Source organism: Lycium ferocissimum, chromosome 7, assembly GCF_029784015.1.
Source record: "Lycium ferocissimum isolate CSIRO_LF1 chromosome 7, AGI_CSIRO_Lferr_CH_V1, whole genome shotgun sequence".
NCBI lineage: Eukaryota > Viridiplantae > Streptophyta > Magnoliopsida > Solanales > Solanaceae > Lycium > Lycium ferocissimum.
This window is the reverse complement of record NC_081348.1, coordinates 12067468-12087458: the sequence shown is the minus strand read 5'-3', so window position 1 is coordinate 12087458 and position 19991 is coordinate 12067468. Positions and strand designations below refer to the sequence as shown.

The following is a 19991-nucleotide window of genomic DNA, read 5'->3' as shown; positions in this document are numbered from 1 at the left end:
TAAGACGAAGGTACAAATTTATGATTTTATCGGACTTTATGCTCTCCAAATCTATTTACTACTCAGTTCAGATCCTTCTACTAGTGGGTACTGTGGGGCACCATTGATTTAGTTTGGGCAATATCAACCGATGTGAGCCAACCGCTTGGATTGTGATTATGTCTCTGCTCTCTTTCGTTTATTCATGTTTTTGGGATGCATCCATTGTCCATGTATTCATAGTCTATAAGAACTCCTTAACTACATATGTGAGATATTTGAATTGACTTTCAGACTTGTACTATCATTGCTTTGGTTTCCGCTGTTTATGAATTATTGAGATATTATTATTTGCAATGTTAATGCTTTGATTTGGCATTCATATTGGTTTAATAATGAAAAATAGCTTGCCAAAAGGAGGAGAGTAGTTCGTTATGTGCCAATTGTAACTAGCGAAAATGGATCGTGATAATATATCGATTTGGTTCGATTTTTTCCTATTCAATGCCAAATCAGGTCAATTTAAACCTAGTATAAGTCTGTTTTTGATTTTTCTTGAGCACACTTGCACATGTCCTTTATGTTTCTCTCTCTCACTAAAATATTTCACTTTTATATCAAGTGGTGTTCAGTGTTTTAATAAAATATTACTAGGAAATATATCAAATTTGCTATGTTCTATTTGAAATTGAGCAATGCTTCATGTTAAAATTTTGATTTAATATGACCCACCTTTAAGAAAAAGAATCTTAAATTTGTACTTGACACTTAATGAAGTTTCAATGTAAGAATAATTTAAATTACAGTAAGAAATTGACAGGTAAATTTTGATCCTTTTTTTCCAAAAATTATTGTTAGGTGAAAGTGCATTGTAGTTCATTATTTTTTCGTTGCAACTCCATTTATAGCAAGGGCAAATATGAGATAATTTACTAAAAATAAGAGTATAAATAAATAAAAAGTGTAACGTACGATAAACTTGAGAATTTTAAATAGTACATTTACACATTTGGACTTTCTCCCAACTTTATATGGTGTAATTAGTACCATAGAAAAGTTTTTCAATGCCCTTTACAAATCTATTTTTAATCTTATGTATTTTTTTTCACGTAATTTTTTTTAAAATAATGCATAATTTTTGTTACACGATCTTTTTTTCTTAAAAAACAAATCGTAAAGGAACCATTTCCAAAAAAAAGTGTTAAGTCCTTTCAGAAAAGGAAAAAATCAATCCATTTATAACCAATTTTTTTAAGCTTCTAATATCAGCTTATTTTGAAAAATGCTTTTTCTAAAAGTGTTTTTCAAAAAAGAATTATTTTGGCAAAAAAAGTTTGTGTTTGATCAATTAATTAAAAAATATTTTTGAAGAGAAATTAGTATTTGGTCAAGCTTTCAAAAAGTATTTGTAATTGTGATTTTCTCAATAGTGTTTCAAAAAAGTGATTTTGGACGGAAGCTAACTTTTTTAGCTTTTGTTACTCCCAAAAAACACTTCTTTTTTTCCAAAATACTTGATCAAACGTCTCACTCTTTTAAAATAAAAGCTTATTAAAAAAAAAATTGTGAAAACAATAAGCTCGACCAAATAGGCTAACAAGATAAGTCGATAACGCAACGGGGTGGCTAGCCCCCAAATCATTCAACAAGCCCCAACCTAAGGCAATATCCAACCCAACTTCATACCCGAAGGTTTACATGCATTCTCCGACAATATCATCTAAACATATGCTTTGCCAATCGAAGTCTCACCATAAGGTAAACCGTAACCTAACTGGAAAGCCGAACAACAAATCTCCAACAATTAAATCTTAGTCTTGCCCTTCCTTTGTGTCTCATGATAATGGAAGTCTAATCATATCCGAATTATGAAATTAGAATCAAGAAGAAACATCATTCAACCCTTACTTCTATTCAAGACCCAAATCCCAACCTATGGAATGGGGTTTATGAACTAAAAAGATGAAATTAGGAATCTATAGGTCTCAACATGAAATTAATGTTCTAGGTGATCAATTCCCATCAATTATAATCTAGAAGAAATAACAAATCATTAAATTCGGATTCCACTTTCATAAATTACATACTAATAATGAAGTGATCATGAAATAGTAGACTCTAATCATCAGTCCCATGCTTAAAGGAGCTAACCCAGCCATTAATTTGAGATTTAATAGCCTAGAATGAAGAACCCATAGAACTCTCTTTCAATCCACCATTTCTTAAGGAAACTAGCATGTTTAATGGATTCCTAAGGTGATTAATGTAACATGGAATGGAAAGGAAGGTGAAAGAACTTACCACAATGATTTTCTATGAAGAACAACCTTGAATACTCCCAAAAAGCTCTAAGTCGGAATGGTATTTGATAGAGGTTGTGCGTTCACCAAACAGTATGGAGGGACCTGGTTGTGTACCAATTCCCTTATGCAGTGCAGTGCGAGAATCATCACAAGATTTTTAGGTGGAAAACTCCTTGCTCAAGGGATTAAAAATCACGACCTATCCCAATAGGATTTCAACTCCACTACATGAGCAACTTCAGGTTTCAACTCTATCGTAAGCTAGGAACTAACTCCCATAATCCCTCACCTTTACAATAACGCTTATGCAACCTAAGAATTAACTCCTGTAGTCCCTCCATACTTGCAATATTCCGATTGCAAGCACCTCCACTTGACTAACTCCAGCCAAGGACTCTAATACACCTAGACTCACTCCAACCTAGTGTACCACTCAATGGCACCTTTTGAGAATTCACCACAGTGACTAACTCTAGCCACACACTAATACAACTAAGCTAACTCTAGCCTAGTGTACCACTTAAGAGCTTGTGGAAGCAACCTTGAGAATTTAAGATAGCTACAAACAACTTCTAAACAAGAAGAGTAGGTTTTCAGTTTTAGCACAAATGAACAGAGATTTACAACAACCTAAAGAACATAGACTAAACTCATGTCAGGATCTGCTTCTTCAGCTTGAAAGTAACTTTGTTCTTGAGAGATCTTGAGAACTTGTGTCGGCAGCTTTGCACGATTTAGATTAGGTTTTCAAGTCCACTCAATGTGTTGCCATCATATTGTATATATAGTGGGAGCATGTGAGATAGATAGAGACCACTTATTCACTTTGACCTAAAGCATGGGCCAACTCACAGGTGTACTTGTGTGCAGCAAGTGGCTCGACTTTACAACTGTCTCTGCCGACAGTGCAAGGTGTACATAGAGCAAATTACAGACCAGGTCTCTGACTGGTTGTAAAACAGTTCGACAATCATCAAAACACGAATGCACTTGGAACTATCAGTATTGAATGAACAACTTAGGGATTTTAACACACATTTAATGAATCTAACTGCCCGTCACCCGCTTTCGCTCTCACTGTAACGCTTCAACGGTCCCAAGACCGCTTCTGCGGTCCATGCCCAATGTACAATGCCGCTACAGCAGCAGGGTCACCGATATAGCGGGTCACCAGACTCCAGAAATTCCTCAAATTCCATCAACTCAACTCGAAATTCCGACTATCACCCGAGACCATCTGCTCACAAACCATACATGCAGACATACATAAAAACACGCTATGAACGCACTTATGGCCTCAAAATTGAAAACGAAAGTCTCGTTGACCGAATCAACCCCGATACCTCAAAACTAACTTCCCAACCTAGGTCCCAAAATGCACCCGAGTGCATTGGGAATCGAACCGAATATACACACAAATTCTGAAAGACCATCCAGACCTCTCGGAATCGACGGACACCCGAAAGGTGTCTGTTTACCCAAAAGTCAACTTTGGGTCAACTCTTTTCCGCTTTAAGCCCAAATTTCCCACAAAATCACCCAAATCATATCCAAAGAGCTCGGGAAGCGTGTCAACGATCCCCTCGGGTCAAATGTGAGCTAACCAAGCTCGGGAAAAGGTCGAAAGCATCGAAAAAGCAATAACGACCAAACTGATCATTATATTAGATACCAATTAAATAAACACTCCTCCTCGAGCGACGAGGGAAAGAGAATAGGAAAGTACCTGAATCGAAAAATAACTGGAGAAAACTGGATGAACGCCTGCCAAGCCTGGTGGTAAGGCTAACTCATAAGAAACATCGCTCACACGATCAAGGATCTTAAATGGCCCAATATACGTCAGACTCAACTTACTTCTCTTCCCAAATCTCATAACACCCTTCATGGGTGAAATCTTCAGTAGAACCTGATCACCAACGGCGAACTCTAAATCTCGGACCTTCCGATCCGCATACATCTTCTGTCGACTCTGAGCTGCCAAAAGCTTGGCCTGAATAACCCTCACCTTCTCAAGAGACTCTCTCAATAGATCTGTGGCCCAAGGTCGAACCACAAATGCATCAAACCAACCAACTGGAGAGATCTACTTCTCCTACCATACAAAGCCTTAAAAGGCGCCATGTCGATACTCGAGTGATAACTGTTGTTAAACGCAAACTCTGTCAACGACAAGTACTGATCCCAATGAACACCAAAGTCTATAACGCAAGCTCTCAACATATCCTCGAGCACCTAATGGTCTGCTCGGACTGCCCATCAGTTTGAGAGTGGAAAGTTGTACTAAGATCCATTCGCGTACCCAACTCATCATGAAAGGCTCTATAGAAATAGGAAGTGAAGATAGTACCCCGATCAGTTATGATAGAAATGGGAACCCCATGCAACCTCATAATGTCACTAATGTACAACTTGGCTAACTTTTCCGCGGTATAAGAAACCTGAACTGGAATGAAATGAGCGGACTTAGTCAACCGATCAACTATCACCCAAATCGAATCAAACTTACCCAGGGTCTTCGGAAGACCCACAACAAAATCCATGGCAATCCTCTCCCACTTCCACTCGGGAATGGGCATCCTCTGAAGTACACCACCGGGTCGCTGGTGCTCATACTTAACTTGCTAACAATTTCCACACTTAGCCATAAAATCGGCTATATCCCTCTTCATACGATGCCACCAGTAATGCCACTCAAATCACAATACATCTTAGTCAGCTGACAAGACCAATGTGCATAGGTATTTTCTGCTCGTATTCTGTCAAATGATAGTAAAGTTTACGATATCGTCCCACAGAGATTGGAATCACCTAGGCTACAGATTTATATTATTTTTGTTACTATTTGAGAAGATCAAATTGATGAAAAGAGAGTTGTTCAAAAGTCTTGAAAATTATGATAACAAAATAAGAAATATTTTTGGATTTTTCTAATAAATTATAGAGGTTGGGATATTTTGAATCGGCAAGATAAAATTATTATAATAAAATCAAAAGTTTATTATTTATTTCTCTATTTAAAGCATGATTGCTTATTTCTAATACAATCACTCCACATAACGACAATATGTTAATAGCACCACTCTCGCTTATACTATTGATTTATTGACAATTAATTAGTGACATTAAACAATAATTAGTTAATAACACCTCTTTCGATTGGTGTAGTTAACCAATTAAAGTAATGGCTTCAAACAAGAATTATCTTAGTTGAGTGCACCAAGTGAACAAAAGCCTCTTTCGATTAGCTTTTGCTAAATCAATAAACTTATTTGAGTCAATCCCTCCGTGAGAATTAGGACTGAAAGAAATAAGACAAAGATCCCTTAAATCAATAAACTTATTTGAATCAATCCCTCTGTAAGAATTAGGACTGAAAGAAATAAGATAAAGATAATTTAAATCAATAAACTTATTTGAGTTAATCCCTCCGCAAGAATTAGGACTAAAAGAAATAAGATAAAGATCATTTAAATCAATAAACTTGTTTAAATCGTTCTCTTCTCCCGAATAAGAAATAAAATAACAAGATAAAGATTTTTGTAAAGAGATATAATTATATCCAATAATAGATATAATTAATATCAAACACCTTGGTGTATAAAGATGATAAAGAGAAAATCCCAACATAAGAAGATAATAAAATAAAGATGTTTATTATTTTAGCTTCATCAAGCTTTATCTAGTATCCCAACCAAGGAAACTTACTCCATTATGGAGTAGAAAAACTAAATAGAAATAAAGACTAAGAGAATATTTTTACTACAAGAAAGAGCCAAGAGAGACACCAAGACTAGTTCTTGTGTCTTCTTCACTATTGGATGCAAATAGGATGAAAGATTGGTTACTTTTCTTCTACAAACATATGCCTATTTATAGGAGAATTCCTACAAGGCTTTGGTGAGAAATTGCAAGAGAATATCAATATAATATTATATCCTTGATGAGAATTTGACATGACAATTTATCATATAATCTTGGTGAGAATTTGGCATGATAATTTGTCATGAAATCTTGGTGACAATTTGCTACAACTTAGTATCTCTTGACTTTTTGTAGTCTTTGGTGAAGTTGTCATGAATGCATCCTCCTTTCTTGACTTTTATTTCTTGTTTCTTTCTCTTTTTCCATGTATTCTTTTTCCTGCAATATTTGTTAGAAAAGTGCGAGAATTTGATATATATTATTCATATTTTATTTTAAAATATTATACTTTTATACTGAAATACATGAATAATTTATATCCATCATCAGCCTTGGATGAATGGAATATCGAGAGCTATGGGCCTCAGTCAAAATCAAATGAATCAAGTCACCAACACGAGGGATGCACGCGCCCTTAATCCTCAAGGTACCCTCAGAATAAATCATGGCCTCCGTGGCCTCACCTCTCAGAACCCTATCTCGAATCTTGCTCCACTAAGAATCCTCAAACTGATGAGTCCTGATCTGATCTAACAAGGACGATCTCACCTACACAAAAGCTAAAACTTTGCCTGGAGCTGAAATATCAAGGCGAACGAAACTGTTGGCCAGCTCGGAAACAACCAAACGGGCTAAACTCCCCATACTCGCGGCCTTGCTACTCAAGGCATCAGCAACAACATTGGCTTTCCCTGGATGATAAAGAATAGATATGTCATAGTCCTTCAGGAGCTCCATCCATCAGCGCTGCCTGGAATTAAGATTTCTCTGGGTAAACACGTGCTGAAGGCTACGGTGATTGGTGAAAATCTCACAGTGGACGCCATACAAGTAAAGCCTCCAGATCTTCAAAGCAAAGACCACATCTAGTAACTCAAATCATGGGTGGGGTAATTCCTTTCATAGATCTTTAACTGACGGGAAACATTGGCTATGAAACTATCCTCCTGCATCAAAACAACACCCAAACCCACACGGGATGCATCATAATAGACTGAGAAATCCTTACCCTCCACGGGTAATGCTAGAATCGAGGCTGAAGTCAAAAGGGTCTTGAGCTTTTGAAAGCTCTCCTCACAATCATCGGACCACTGGAAAAAAACATGCTTCTGGGTCAATCTGGTCAACGACGAAGCAATAGCAGTGAAACCCACCTCATAAATCGACGGTAGTAACTGGACAAACCCACGAAACTATAGATCTCGATCACAGTAGTGGGCCTCGCCCAATCCCTCACAGCCTCAATCTTCTTAGGATCCACCATGATCCCGTCCTTAGACGCAATGTGGCCCAAGAATGCCACAACTCCAACCAAAACTCGCACTTCGAAAACTTAGCAAACAAACTATTCTTCTTCAACAACCTAAGCACAGTACGAAGATGGCTCTCATGCTCCTTTCTACTCTTGGAATAGACCAAGATATCATCGTTAAACACAATCACGAAGGAGTCAAGTAATGGCCTAAAGATGCCGTTCATCAAGGTCATGAATGCAGTCGGGGCATTAGTAAGCCCAAATGACATAACCAAAAACTCATAATGCCCATGTTTCGTCCCAAAAGCTGTCTTCGGCATATCCTCGGCCCTGATCTTCAGCTGATAGTAGCCTGAACGCAAGTTAATTTTCGAGAACATTGAAGCACCCTGAAGCTGGTCAACTAAATCATCAATACGAGGCATAGGACACTTGTTAAGAATAGTAACCTTGTTCAGCTGACGATAACCGATGCATATCCTCATAGATCCACCTTTCTTCTTTGCGAACAACACATGAGCGCCCAAGGGGATACACTCAGCCTAGTGAACCCCTTACTCAACAAATCTTGCAATTGCCCTTTTAGCTCTCTCAACTAGGAGGGTGCCATCCGATATGGCGGAATAGAAATAGGGCGGGTGCCCGGCTCCAAGTCAATACAAAAGTCAATATCGCGATCGGGTGGCATACCTGACAGATTGGACGAAAATACCTCCGCGAACTCGCTCACAATTGGAACGGACTCAAGGGGTGGAGATGCAACAGTTGTGTCACGCACTTGAGCCAGATAAGCTAAACAACCCTTGTTGACTAATTTCTTTGCCTGAAGAAAGGAAATAATCTTTCTTGGAGCGGGACTAGGAGTACTCCTCCACTGTAGTCCAGGAATGCCCGGCATGACTAAAGTGATTGTCTTGGCATGACAGTCCAAGATTGCATGATAAGGAGAAAGCCAGGTCACACCCAAAATAATATCGAAATCCCCTATATCAAGTATCATCAAGTCTACCTACGTGTCGTAACCTATAAAAGTAACCAAGCACGACTGATCGACTCGATCAACCACAACAGAATCTCCGACTGAAGTAGACACATGAATAGGTACGGCTATACTATCACAAGTCAAGTCCCAACCAACAACATGATATTGAGACACATGTGAATAAGTGGATCCAGGATCAAAATAACATAAGTTCGCCTATGCCCCGACGCCGAAACAAGCATTCTCACGATCGCACCGAGGCCTCCGCCTCGGGTCTACTTGGGAACGAATAACACTGGGCCCCACCACGACCAGAATGTGATCCACCTCTTGAACTCTGGGACCCACCTCTACCAGACTGGGACCTACCCCTAGAAGTCTGTGAATCACCGCGGCTTGAGCACTACTTCTCGGAGAAGCACCACCTCCGCCTACCCGAAGACGCTTAATCCTTCCGAGACCGATAACCCCCGCGGGTCGAGGACACTCTCTAGCAAAATGACTAGGCGATCCACACGAAAAACAAGCTCTAGAAAGCGAAGCCTGATGAACCGAAACTGAAGATCCAGCTGGAGCAACCATGTTCATCGGTCGAGAAAACGAGCTCTCGTGTTCTTCGCTCGGATAGCCTACTAGAAGAAGTCCGCAATGTCGACCGTATAGGCGGGCTGAGTAGACCGACATCGCCTAGAAATCGTCCGTGCCTCTCGAGCTGGAACCACTATAACCCCCAAATTATCTCTGCCTCTTCTCACTAACCCCTCCAAACGAGCGGGCCTTGGCAGCCTCAACTAATAACGCATGCTCAACAATGGATTGGAAGGAAGCACCCATGGCCTCAAGCTGAAGGCATGGAATCTGAAGAGAGTAATGAGCCCATCAACAAATCATCGAATCCTGTCGGGCTTAGTAGGAATCAGGGGTGCTGAATAACGAGCCAAATGCAAATAGCAACATAAGCATCAACATATAATCCCCTCTGCTGCAAGTGGAGGAACTCATCTCTACGTGCCTCTCTCAAGGCACGGGGCAAATACTTCTCAAGGAAGGCCCGATAAAACTGTGTCCAAGTAAGTAGAGGAGAACCCTCTGGTCTGCCAGAAATGAAGTACCTTTACCATGTCTTCGCGTCTCCGAAAAACTGGTATGACACATAATCAACCCCGTGGATCTCAACAATCCCCATCCTGTGCAATAACTCGTGCATGTCTAATATAAACTCATATGCATCCTCTCCAGAAGTACTAGCGAATCTCGACGGATCCTTATTCCTGAACCTCCCTACCAGCCCCTGATCGGTCAAAGTCATAACAGGGCCTGCCATGGGTCTGAGATCATCTCCCGGGGCCGGCACTGCATCTATCAGTGGAGCTAAAGCTGCAACAGGGTGCGCTACACGAGTCTGCTTCTGCTCAGGGGTCTGTGCCCCAACTCTAGTCTGTGATCCTCCGCTCGGAGTAAAGCACACCACGGCACCGCCGGGCATCCAAATGAAATAATGCGAGTCGCGGTGTCCCGAATGTCCGATCCGAAGTGGCTTCGGGGTGTGCCCGTGCAGGAGCCACATCATCCCCGACGGCCTGGTCTCGTACTGCTACCGAATCTCAGCTCGTGCTCAGAGACGGAGACCCGTACGCCGCCGCCCAACCGGTGAGCCCTCGCCGGGTGCGACCCCCCGCCTAGCTCGATCGCGTCCTCTAACTGTCGCTCGTCCCCTGGTCCCAGCCGCAGCTGCGGGCTCCGGCACCTGATTTCTGGCTATCGTGGCTCGAGTCCTCACCATCTGCGAGAGAAGAGATAAGAATCAGATACCAATTCGATTGTTCCAAATACCAATTAGAATAAGGTAGCACAAAAGAATGAAAGAATGCGAAGTTTCCTAAATGTCCTATAGCCTCTCGTAGATAAGTAGAGAGTTCATCGTACCGATCTACGAGACTTTACTAGACAGGCTCTTGTCTTGTACTATAGACCAAACATGCTATAATAAATAGAGACGGAGCAAGGATTTGAAGCTTGTGAGTTCGGAATTTTAATTCCTTAAAGTTACTGAATTCTAAATTAATAATTTATACATATTTGACCAAAAAATTTAATACTGGTTCGGCCGAACTCACCAGAAGGCTAACTCCGCCCCTGGTTAATTAATAAATAAACCATTAAAAAGGGTCGGAAAATATAGAGGGGAATAACATAGTGAAAGACATAAATAGCAGTCATTGGGGTAAAACCCTAAACCCTCTCCAAATCTTGAGTGCAGAAATGGGAAAGAAGAAGAAGAGAGCCGAAGAGGAACCTCTCAATACAGACAACATCAAAGAAGAGCAAAATGATCTGAACGGGGATTCGCAGAAGAAGAAAAAGAAAAAGAAGAAGAAATGGAAAGAGGAGGAAAAACCCACAGTTTCGATAGCACTACCTGGCTCTATCATTGACAACACTCAGTCACTCGAACTCGCTACTAGGGTAACTTCATTACACTCTCTTTCACATTACACAATCTTTAATGCACGCAACAACTATGAGTATATGAATCATCCTTATCCCTTCCACTTCATTTGGACCTGTTTCATTTATGGGTATTTATCTTACTAGGCTTTTCCCCATAGATTCCTAATATTTTTCACTTTATTTGTAATTTATAGATTTGAAGATGGACTTGTATTTGGTTATACTTTTTGCAAAGAATACTTGGAATTATGTGCATGTTTGAATGTACTTAAATCCTTAAATACAACTTCAAATAAAAGTGACTTGGAAAAAAGTGAATATTTTTTTATGGCCAAACGGGTCCTTAATTTGTAGCTATTCCGCTCCATTGGCCTGTTTCATTTCTAGGTTATTGTGTGTGCCTAGATGATCGCTTGCTTATCAGCTAATTTCATAGTTTTAGTGCTGCACCCCACCTCCTTTCTCTGGGTTTGGGACTGGTAATACCAAGCTCACACAAATGGAGTTAGAAGAAATGATGTTTTTGAGATGAAACAAAAAGTTGCAACTGATTAACGCATAGAGTGCGTATTTTGTTTGCAAGTTATGAGTGTTTATCATCCAGGTCTTTTTTATTGTCTTACTCATCTTATTATCACTTAGTATTATCTTTGTCTTATTTGGACAGTTGGCTGGCCAGATTGCTCGTGCTTCCACCATTTTTCGGATAGATGAGGTGCTCATGTTTCCATCATTACTTATATGTTTGACTACATGCATACAATACAAACTCTCTAACAGGCTTAAGTGTTTTCAAAAGAGAGAAATGAATTGTGATTTTGAGTGCTGAAATGAGTTGGAAGGTTTTTTGTTGAACAGGTTGTTGTATTTGACAACTTAAGTAGTTCAGTGGACAGTTCAGATCTGACGATGGAGGACGGGTCACATGACGATGAAAGTGGCGCAGCATTTCTTCTAAGGATTTTGAAGTATATGGAGACACCTCAATATCTTCGGAAGAGTCTTTTCCCCATGCACAACAATTTAAGATATGTGGTGAGGATCACCGCTCGAAATTATGATGAAATGTTAATTGTTAACAGTTTGATTAGCTTGGATATGAAAGCTAGTTCCATTTTTTCTGGTGTGTTGCTCACCTGTACAAATTCTGCATTTTCTTAGTGCTGCATATATAACATATTTACCTTTCTTAAAAAAAGGTTGCTATTGTGTAGTCGAATTTATTTATTTCAGAATTATCCTTGTGCTTGGTTATTAGCTCTGGGACTTGGTTAGTTGATTTATTTTAGTACAGTAAACCAACAGCAGTTATGATTAACGATACTATTTTACTGATAAAAAGAATATACTGTTTTGATGAGGTTTACTAATTCAGTTCAGTGAAGTTGTCCAAACCAAACATGCTTAAATTGATTCAATGTTGTGATTTCTGATCTCAAATATACTATTGTCTTCAGGGTTCGTTGCCACCACTTGATGCCCCACATCATTTGCGGAAGCATGAATGGGCACCCTATCGAGAAGGTAGCATCCTACAGAATACCTCTATCGTTTGCATGTCAAGCACACTTTAGCTCACTCAGAAAAAGAACTAAAAGGACCTTGCTCTCAATCGCTTGTTATTTGCTTTCATTTCTTACTAAACACTCCTACAATGAATGTGTTTCAATATAAAGCTTAAGCTCATCCTCAACTTTCTTTGACCTGCTACAAATTCGGAATCTTGATTTCTGAAAGAGGAGCAAATAAATCTTTTATGTTCATGTTGCTCTCCTTATAGAAGCTCAGAATATCAGTATCTTGATTTCCGTTTCCCAGCATCCTCCATTGGGGGAGGTCTGGCGCACATAATTTTGACCATTGGATCAGCAACGGTCCGATTCAGATGGTACTGATATAATAAGTACGTTAATCTTTTTTCGTTTTTTTTTTTTAATAATGTTGTTGCTCTTTGCAAGAGTATGATCATACAGGAAGGTGAATATTCAAATGATTATACATGAAGGTGATGGCCTTTTCTTTGGCCTATACGTAAATAATGATGCTTGCATGGCTGTGTGCATGTACTTGCTTCTGTCTATTGCAATGACATTTGATTATTGGGGGATTTGGATTCTTGCCACTTTAGCATCCTCTATGGCTTTGGTTTATATTTCGAAAATATCTATATTTGTTATATATGATAAATGGTGTGATGGTGCAAAGTTTGTTGCATATGATGGCTTACACTTGATCTCTGAACTTCAGGTAGGTCCTGTTGAAACTTACTTCACTGATGCTACAACTTTGCACCTATAGATTGTCTTTAGTTAACGTATTTTGGCCAAAAAATAGTTATCTGGTTTGGGATTCAGATTGTAGTGGCTGTTTTGTGTAGTTACCTGAATATAAGATTTGATATACAAAAATTCTAGAAGACTATTATCAAAATCTAAAAAAACCAAGCATGTTTTTGGTTTGTTTTCAAATATACAATATCATTATATAATAGTGTGATGGTGCAAAGTTTGTTGCATATGATGGCTTACACTTGATCTCTGAACTTCAGGTAGGTCCTGTTGAAAATTTACTTCTCTGATGCTATAACTTTGCACCTATATATTGTCTTTTGTTAATGTGAAAAATAGTTATCTGGTTTGGGATTGAAGTTGTACTAGTTGTTTTATATAGTTACCTTAGTATAAGATTTGAAATACAAAAAGAACAAATCCAGATCTAACAAACCAAACATGTTTCTGGTTTGTTTTCAAATATATATGATAAATGGAATATGGTGCAAGTTTGCTGCATATGATGGCTTACACTTGATCGCTGAACTTCAGGTAAGTTCTGTTGAAAAATTCATATTACTGATGCTATAACTTTGCACCTATTTACCTAATTTAAAAAAATAAAAATTGCATCTATCTGTTAAATTTACACAAAAGTGTTCCAGATGGCTACATTAAAAACTAAGGGCCTGTTTGACAATACAATCTCACATTAGATGTTTAAATGTCTGATTTCATATCTGTCTATTAAATTATCCTTCTTGTTCTTGTAGCCTCTTTGATAAAATTGCTCAAATACTTTTGTTATCTTGTTATGTCCCTTTTGTTGATCATGTTGTGTGGTGATCTAAATATCAGCTTGACATTCTTGATGGATAGGTAACACCTTGAGACATCTTTTTCTGTTTGTAGGTGTCACACTAAAGGATCGAAATTTAACATCTGGGAGAACACTTGTTGACGTTGGGCTTAGCAAGGTATTTTATTTTCCAATTTCAACATACTGTCTTATTTTGTATAACGCTCATGTGGTTGCTACTTTTTTCCTTGTAGCGTAGCTGTTGTTATCATGACTCATATAGTTTCTTCTGTAGTTATCCTGATTCACATTGCATGTTAAGAAGCATATGTATGCAAATGAAAGAAGAATCTTCTCTTTTGCAGACTTTGTAACAGTAATATAAATGGAGCTACTCTCATATTTTTCTGTTCATATTCTCGAGATTGGCTGTTATAGATATGATTTGTAACTGGTAATGACTCCTATTAAAAATATAAAATAAAAATAATGAAAGTCAAATACTCTTCTTCAAATTCTGCATTACATACTCTTTCTACGAGATGCTGGGAATCCCTTGTACCACATAGTATGTAGATTTTTTCGTGGAATGCGATTGGCTTCTCGGGGACTTTAGAATGCTCCCTTTGTTATCATTTTTTAATGAAATATTGGTAAGATGGGCTTAGATATGAAGGAGAACAACTTGACCTGCAATGAAGTTTAAAGATTTTGGTAACACGGTATTAAGATATAGGTTATGAGAAAGAACCAGATAGAAGCTGTGATGAAATTAGGTATTGTTATTCTTTTTCCATTTATTGATCAATATTTGCTTTCAAAAGGTAATACTTTACCATCTCCAAGCTCTTTTCTTTTCAAAATGTAAAGTTTGCTAGAAAGAGTAGGATCATGGTCCGCCCATATGGTTTGCACACCTAGATTCTCTCTCGTTTTTTAAGGAATGTGAAGCTCAGTATAGATTCACTTGACTAGATGTTCAATCATGAGGTTGCAACACTGTATGACTGAATTATTGGGGCATGCAGTGCTTCGTTGCTGTTTCCTTTGCCCTTTGTTTTTCAATGGGTGTCGCTGCCTCTCCTATTTGCATACTCGCTGACAAGATGGTGTGGTCACTTGAAAAGAAAATGTTCTATTTGTCATTAATAACATGTTGGAATTTTGTTTCCTCCTCAAGTAAACTACTACTGCTGTGTGCCAATTAAAAGCATTTTGCTGATGTCGGTAGCCTTGATAAACAAGAGTTGATCTTGTAAAAAAAAAAAAAAAAAAAAAAAAAAAGATCAAGAAATTGAAATATTGTTGGTATATTTTATTATAAGTATAAGTTTGTCTATCCTTATCAAAATTATAAGTTTGTTTTTGTTGGCCATCAGTTTATATTGCTAGTACTGTGCAGCCTGTTGCAATTGATCAAGTCATTGACCCAGGAATAAGGGTGACAGTATCCATGGGAACAGAGAGAAACTTCAATGCAGGTTCGTATCAGAATCATACGAGTTTTATAGCTGTATATCTTGCTTTCCTTTCAACAGTAGTTCTGCTTTATTTAATTGTTACCTTAATTTCCAATCCCGACCCCGTTGTGACTACCTAGGAGGTATTGATGAAGTCATCTGATTGAATGAAATCTGTTTTTGCATTGTTGGTATTTGTTCTAGACATATTTGCTCCGCACTCTCTAATTTGGACATATTGTCTTTATCTTTTTTCCCAACACTGATATGTGGTTTGAAAGGGCACCTTCTCAAACCTTCTCGATGTTTGTGGACTTCAATATAGTTTGTAGCTAACCCCAACACAATGTGCTGTAATGTTACAAAATCCTCGATTTCTCATATTTATTGAACTCGCTTACATGATGCTTTAGTAAACCAACCAAGAATGCAAATAGTAATATTTCCAGAAAACAGTCTCAAACCTAGAATATTGCCACAAGAACTGTTTTATTTACTTAACATGGCTGTTAGCTGTTTAAGTTCACAATTCCGCATTTCAATTCTCAGACATACCGCATCAGGTCGTCTCTTCTTCCACACCTAGGGAAGATGCAGGGATGTATTGGGGTTATAAAGTACGATATGCTCCAAATATCAGTTCTGTATTCAAGAATTGCCCATACAAGGTATTTGTGGTTTTGTGGTAAACCACTTTTTGAGAAGCAATGCATAAATAATAACTGTGTAATGTCTCTTGTTTGATTAGGAAGGGTATGATCACTTGATTGGTACCTCAGAGCACGGTGTTGTAATGAAGTCCTCAGATCTGACTCTCCCATCATTCAGGTATGCTTCAATAGTTGGTGGTGAAATTTTTGTGCGTAAGCAGTCACCCTGTAGTTGTTCTGCAATGGATAATCAGAATATGTTCCTTGGAAAGCAGTTCCATCTCGTCTTTTATCGAATAATGCTATTTTAAATGCATTTTAACCACGTGGAGAGCCATTTTCACCGCAATGACTTACAGGGAAAAAAAAGTGAGAACAGATAACTTCTCCACTTTTGGGACATGATAGCAGAGAACTTCTTAAATGCCATTTGTGTTATGCTGAATTTTTACTAGAGGACATCTACTACAGTAGGTTTTGGGTTCTTTTGTCACTCAAATAGGTCCGGCCTTTGAGTTTCTTAAATCAAGTCATAACCAAAATCTTTTCTATTAACAATTATCCTATTTCTCTATGTAATGTTTCCCTTTTTTTTTTTTTTTTTTTTTTGGGGCTACCAATTCACAACTTAAAATCTAGTGAGCTTTGCAGCCAGGACTCTTTTCTTCAATCCTGGCTAGTTGTTCATGTTAGAGGTCTAACACTGTGGGAAGGTTACAGGCTGTTGTCTCCCTTCACCTCATGAGCTAGCTTTTGGTGAGATAGGTTCAAGATCTATATTTTTAACATGGTATCGTAGTTAGATTCATTCCTATTCTCGGTTTACCCAATGTATGTTGGGATCTTATGTTACATGGTACACACTCCAGATGTACAGCCGTAAGAGCGTCCAGTATTGCTTGAGGGTATGGGGTATGGGTTGTTGTTGTCTCCTTATATGCATTGGGCAATCCTCACCTCATGGGCTAGCTTTTAGTATTGAGCTATGTGCAATATTCATCTATTTAACAGTTCATATTGCTCTATCTTTGAGTTATGTCAAATGTTCATTTCGTTATCAGTTCATATTGCCCTATTTCATATCAACACATTAAATAGAAATGCGGAAGTGCTCCATGCTTTCTTGATTCCTTTCCTTAATGCTTTTCATGTAACTGGCTTATCACTTGATGTGAACATTGGGATTATATTTGTGTTTCATCTGTTAATGTAGTTGGATTTTGTCTTGTTTTACCTTATTCTTTAGGCACCTGCTAATTGCTTTTGGTGGACTTGCGGGGTTGGAAGAGTGTATAGAAGAAGACAATAACTTAAAGGTACTATTTATGCAAACTTCTTTAATGTGGATATGCTAAGTCTCCAAGTGTTTGAATCTTTATCATGAAACAAAGGATAAAGGTGTTGCTTTGTTTTAGATTTTTTCAAATGATATCCTAATAACTTCATCAACATAGAAGTATTTTTTCTGTGGCAAGTGGTAGTTTCTGTGACTATCTTCTAGGTCACACTTACTCTCGGATCAACTTGGAGCACGTATATAGAGTTAAAGAGGCCATATTTAATATATTCCAGGACATTAACTGCTAGAGTGCTAATAGAACTGTAAGCGTGTAGTCGGGGGTAGAAGCAGATGAGCTGCTACTAATTTGCTCTTCTACTGTTTAGGGGAAAAAAGCGAAGGAGATATTTGATATATATTTGAATACATGTCCACATCAAGGAAGCAGGACAATTCGAACAGAGGTACTTCTTCAGGCTATTTTGTATGTGTATCTGTGTGCCCGCGTGTCTCAAGTTTCTACATCAGAGCAACTCTTTTGCCACCAATGATGTGTCGACTAATTGTACTTCCAACCTTTCCTCAAACAGGAAGCCATCTTCATTTCTCTGCAATACTTACAAGAGCCAGTCAACGGTGTTTTGCAGAAGATTTAGTACCTTGGAATTTACCAACCATCTCAAGAACCCAGGATACATGATGAGTCTTCTGTATGACCTCTTCTGAGCTGAGATATTGAAGATATTCAAAGCGAGGAAATCACGGGTTATTGCAGTTGGTGGTGGCTCCTCCTGGTTTGGGGAATTCACTCTGAGTTGGTTTTGAATGCGTCAAGGAGAATTCACCTGACTGTACTCTTCTGCCGATGCTGCTATTAGTTTCTGACAATGGCAGCCCACCCAAACTTCCAACCTCAAAGCCTGTTTGCGAAAATCGAGTTGTCCGGTCCTCAAGTTCTGTTACTTTTTCGGACCATAGTTCCCATTTAATTAATAGTTTCTTCTTCTGTACCCTCTTTTTGACATAAATCTAACAAAAGGTAGGTGGAACATGATTAGAAGTTTGAGCTCTGGGGTTCGGTAGGCTTTGTGTCAGTTGATATTCAGGTTCAGCTGAACTGATTGACAACCTCTTTTTGTAAACGTCATGAGTAGCTGGGAGCTTCCATTATATAATTCTTGTAATTTATAAATTGATGGAGTTTTGAATGAACGGAAATTAGCAAGTGTCATAAATAATATTTTGGTGGTATAATAACACATCATCAACAACAACGACGTCTTAACACCCAACCCCCCCCCCCCCGGCCCAAATCCAGGGCGGGGTCGGTTATTAGAACTCTTGTGGTATCGTTTAATTTGTGAACAAGTTATATTGTGATCATAAGGTGAGGATTATGATATGAGGATTAAATAAGGGATATACTTTTATTGGTAGATGTTTGGTTTACTGAATTACAACAACATACCTAGTGAAATTTCACATAGTGGGGTCTGGGGAGAGTAGAGTATACGCAAAGCTTATCCCTACCTTGGGAGGAAGAGATTGTCTTCAGGAGACCCTCGGCACAAGGATATATGGATATATAGTCTATCGATGCATGGATATATAGTCTATCGGATTAATAGTTTATAATATAAAACATGAATTTGGTTTAAATTAGATAAACTTGAATAAATATTAATTTTTAATTTTAACCTTGGCTTTTTTAGAAGACTTAGGGAGAAAAGTTTTGGAGAATGGCAAATGGGTCAATTTGTTGTTTAATTCCGAGATTAGTACCCTTGGACTATTAATCACATACAATGTGGTATAAAATCATGACATAATTGTGGTATAAATAATCTCAATATAGTAAATTCCAAAATTTAAATATCTACCAAGCATGAGATTTTTAACCCACATTTTATTTCAGTATTGTAATCCCTTCGCATTTTAACTGAACGACCATTTTGTCCATGTTGCTCTATTTAAGTTTTCGAAATCTAGTATTAATTTCTCTAATACTATAAGTTCTCTAAAAGTTTCTACTTGTAGATTTCTAACTAGATTGAAGATTCACTAACAAAATATTTATAGCAATAAAGTAATAGGTTTGTTTATTTTGTGTGTATATATATTATAAAAGCATGAATATAAATGTTAGTTGACCAAAATATCCTTTAAATATTAAACAACTTTTATACCCTTTCAAAGCTAAATTATGTCTTTAAAAAACAATTGAACGATGGATAAAATTATAATGTCTTAGACTTTGTCTAATAGTAGAGTTGGATTCAACTAGAATTTCGTTCATTGAGAATTTTGGTAGATTTTTAAAATTCAATTTTTTATTGCTTTTAGTTAGCAAGTCAAATTGATTCCAATGAGGATTCATGTATTCCTCTTATTCACGTTGCTTGGATACCGACCAAACAAAGTTAATTCTACCTGGGAGTTGTTTGTCTATCAAGCTAATTGTAAATCTCCATTTTTCTTTCCCTTTAAGTATCGTCCACTAATGTACTCCTTTGATTTGTCTTTTTTTTTTTTTTTTTTTTTTTCTTATGTAGAAATGCTAACGCACCCATTGTGGGTGTGCATCTTTGATTTGTCATTCAATTGTGTGATTATAAGTATTTTTTTTATTTCATTATGAA

At 37.9% G+C, this 19991-nt stretch overlaps 1 protein-coding gene and 3 non-coding genes across 4 annotated transcripts; all 4 read left to right on the top strand.

The window, feature by feature from the left end:
• The first annotated feature begins 10641 nt into the window (after positions 1–10641).
• On the top strand, positions 10642–18570 carry LOC132063359 (uncharacterized). The gene is made up of 11 exons (XM_059455866.1): positions 10642–10909; positions 11562–11609; positions 11753–11929; positions 12352–12418; positions 14077–14141; positions 15366–15444; positions 15973–16091; positions 16172–16251; positions 17320–17389; positions 17739–17816; positions 17943–18570. Exons 1-11 carry the CDS (start codon positions 10706–10708, stop codon positions 18006–18008), a joined length of 1053 nt encoding a protein of 350 aa, XP_059311849.1. The 5' UTR covers positions 10642–10705; the 3' UTR covers positions 18009–18570.
• On the top strand, positions 13115–13174 carry LOC132065873 (small nucleolar RNA snoR101). The gene has a single exon (XR_009416836.1). It is a non-coding gene; the product is annotated as a small nucleolar RNA snoR101 (small nucleolar RNA).
• LOC132065874 (small nucleolar RNA snoR101) lies at positions 13416–13476 on the top strand. Its single transcript, XR_009416837.1, has one exon. It is a non-coding gene; the product is annotated as a small nucleolar RNA snoR101 (small nucleolar RNA).
• On the top strand, positions 13690–13751 carry LOC132065872 (small nucleolar RNA snoR101). Its single transcript, XR_009416835.1, has one exon. It is a non-coding gene; the product is annotated as a small nucleolar RNA snoR101 (small nucleolar RNA).
• Positions 18571–19991: the final 1421 nt, after the last annotated feature.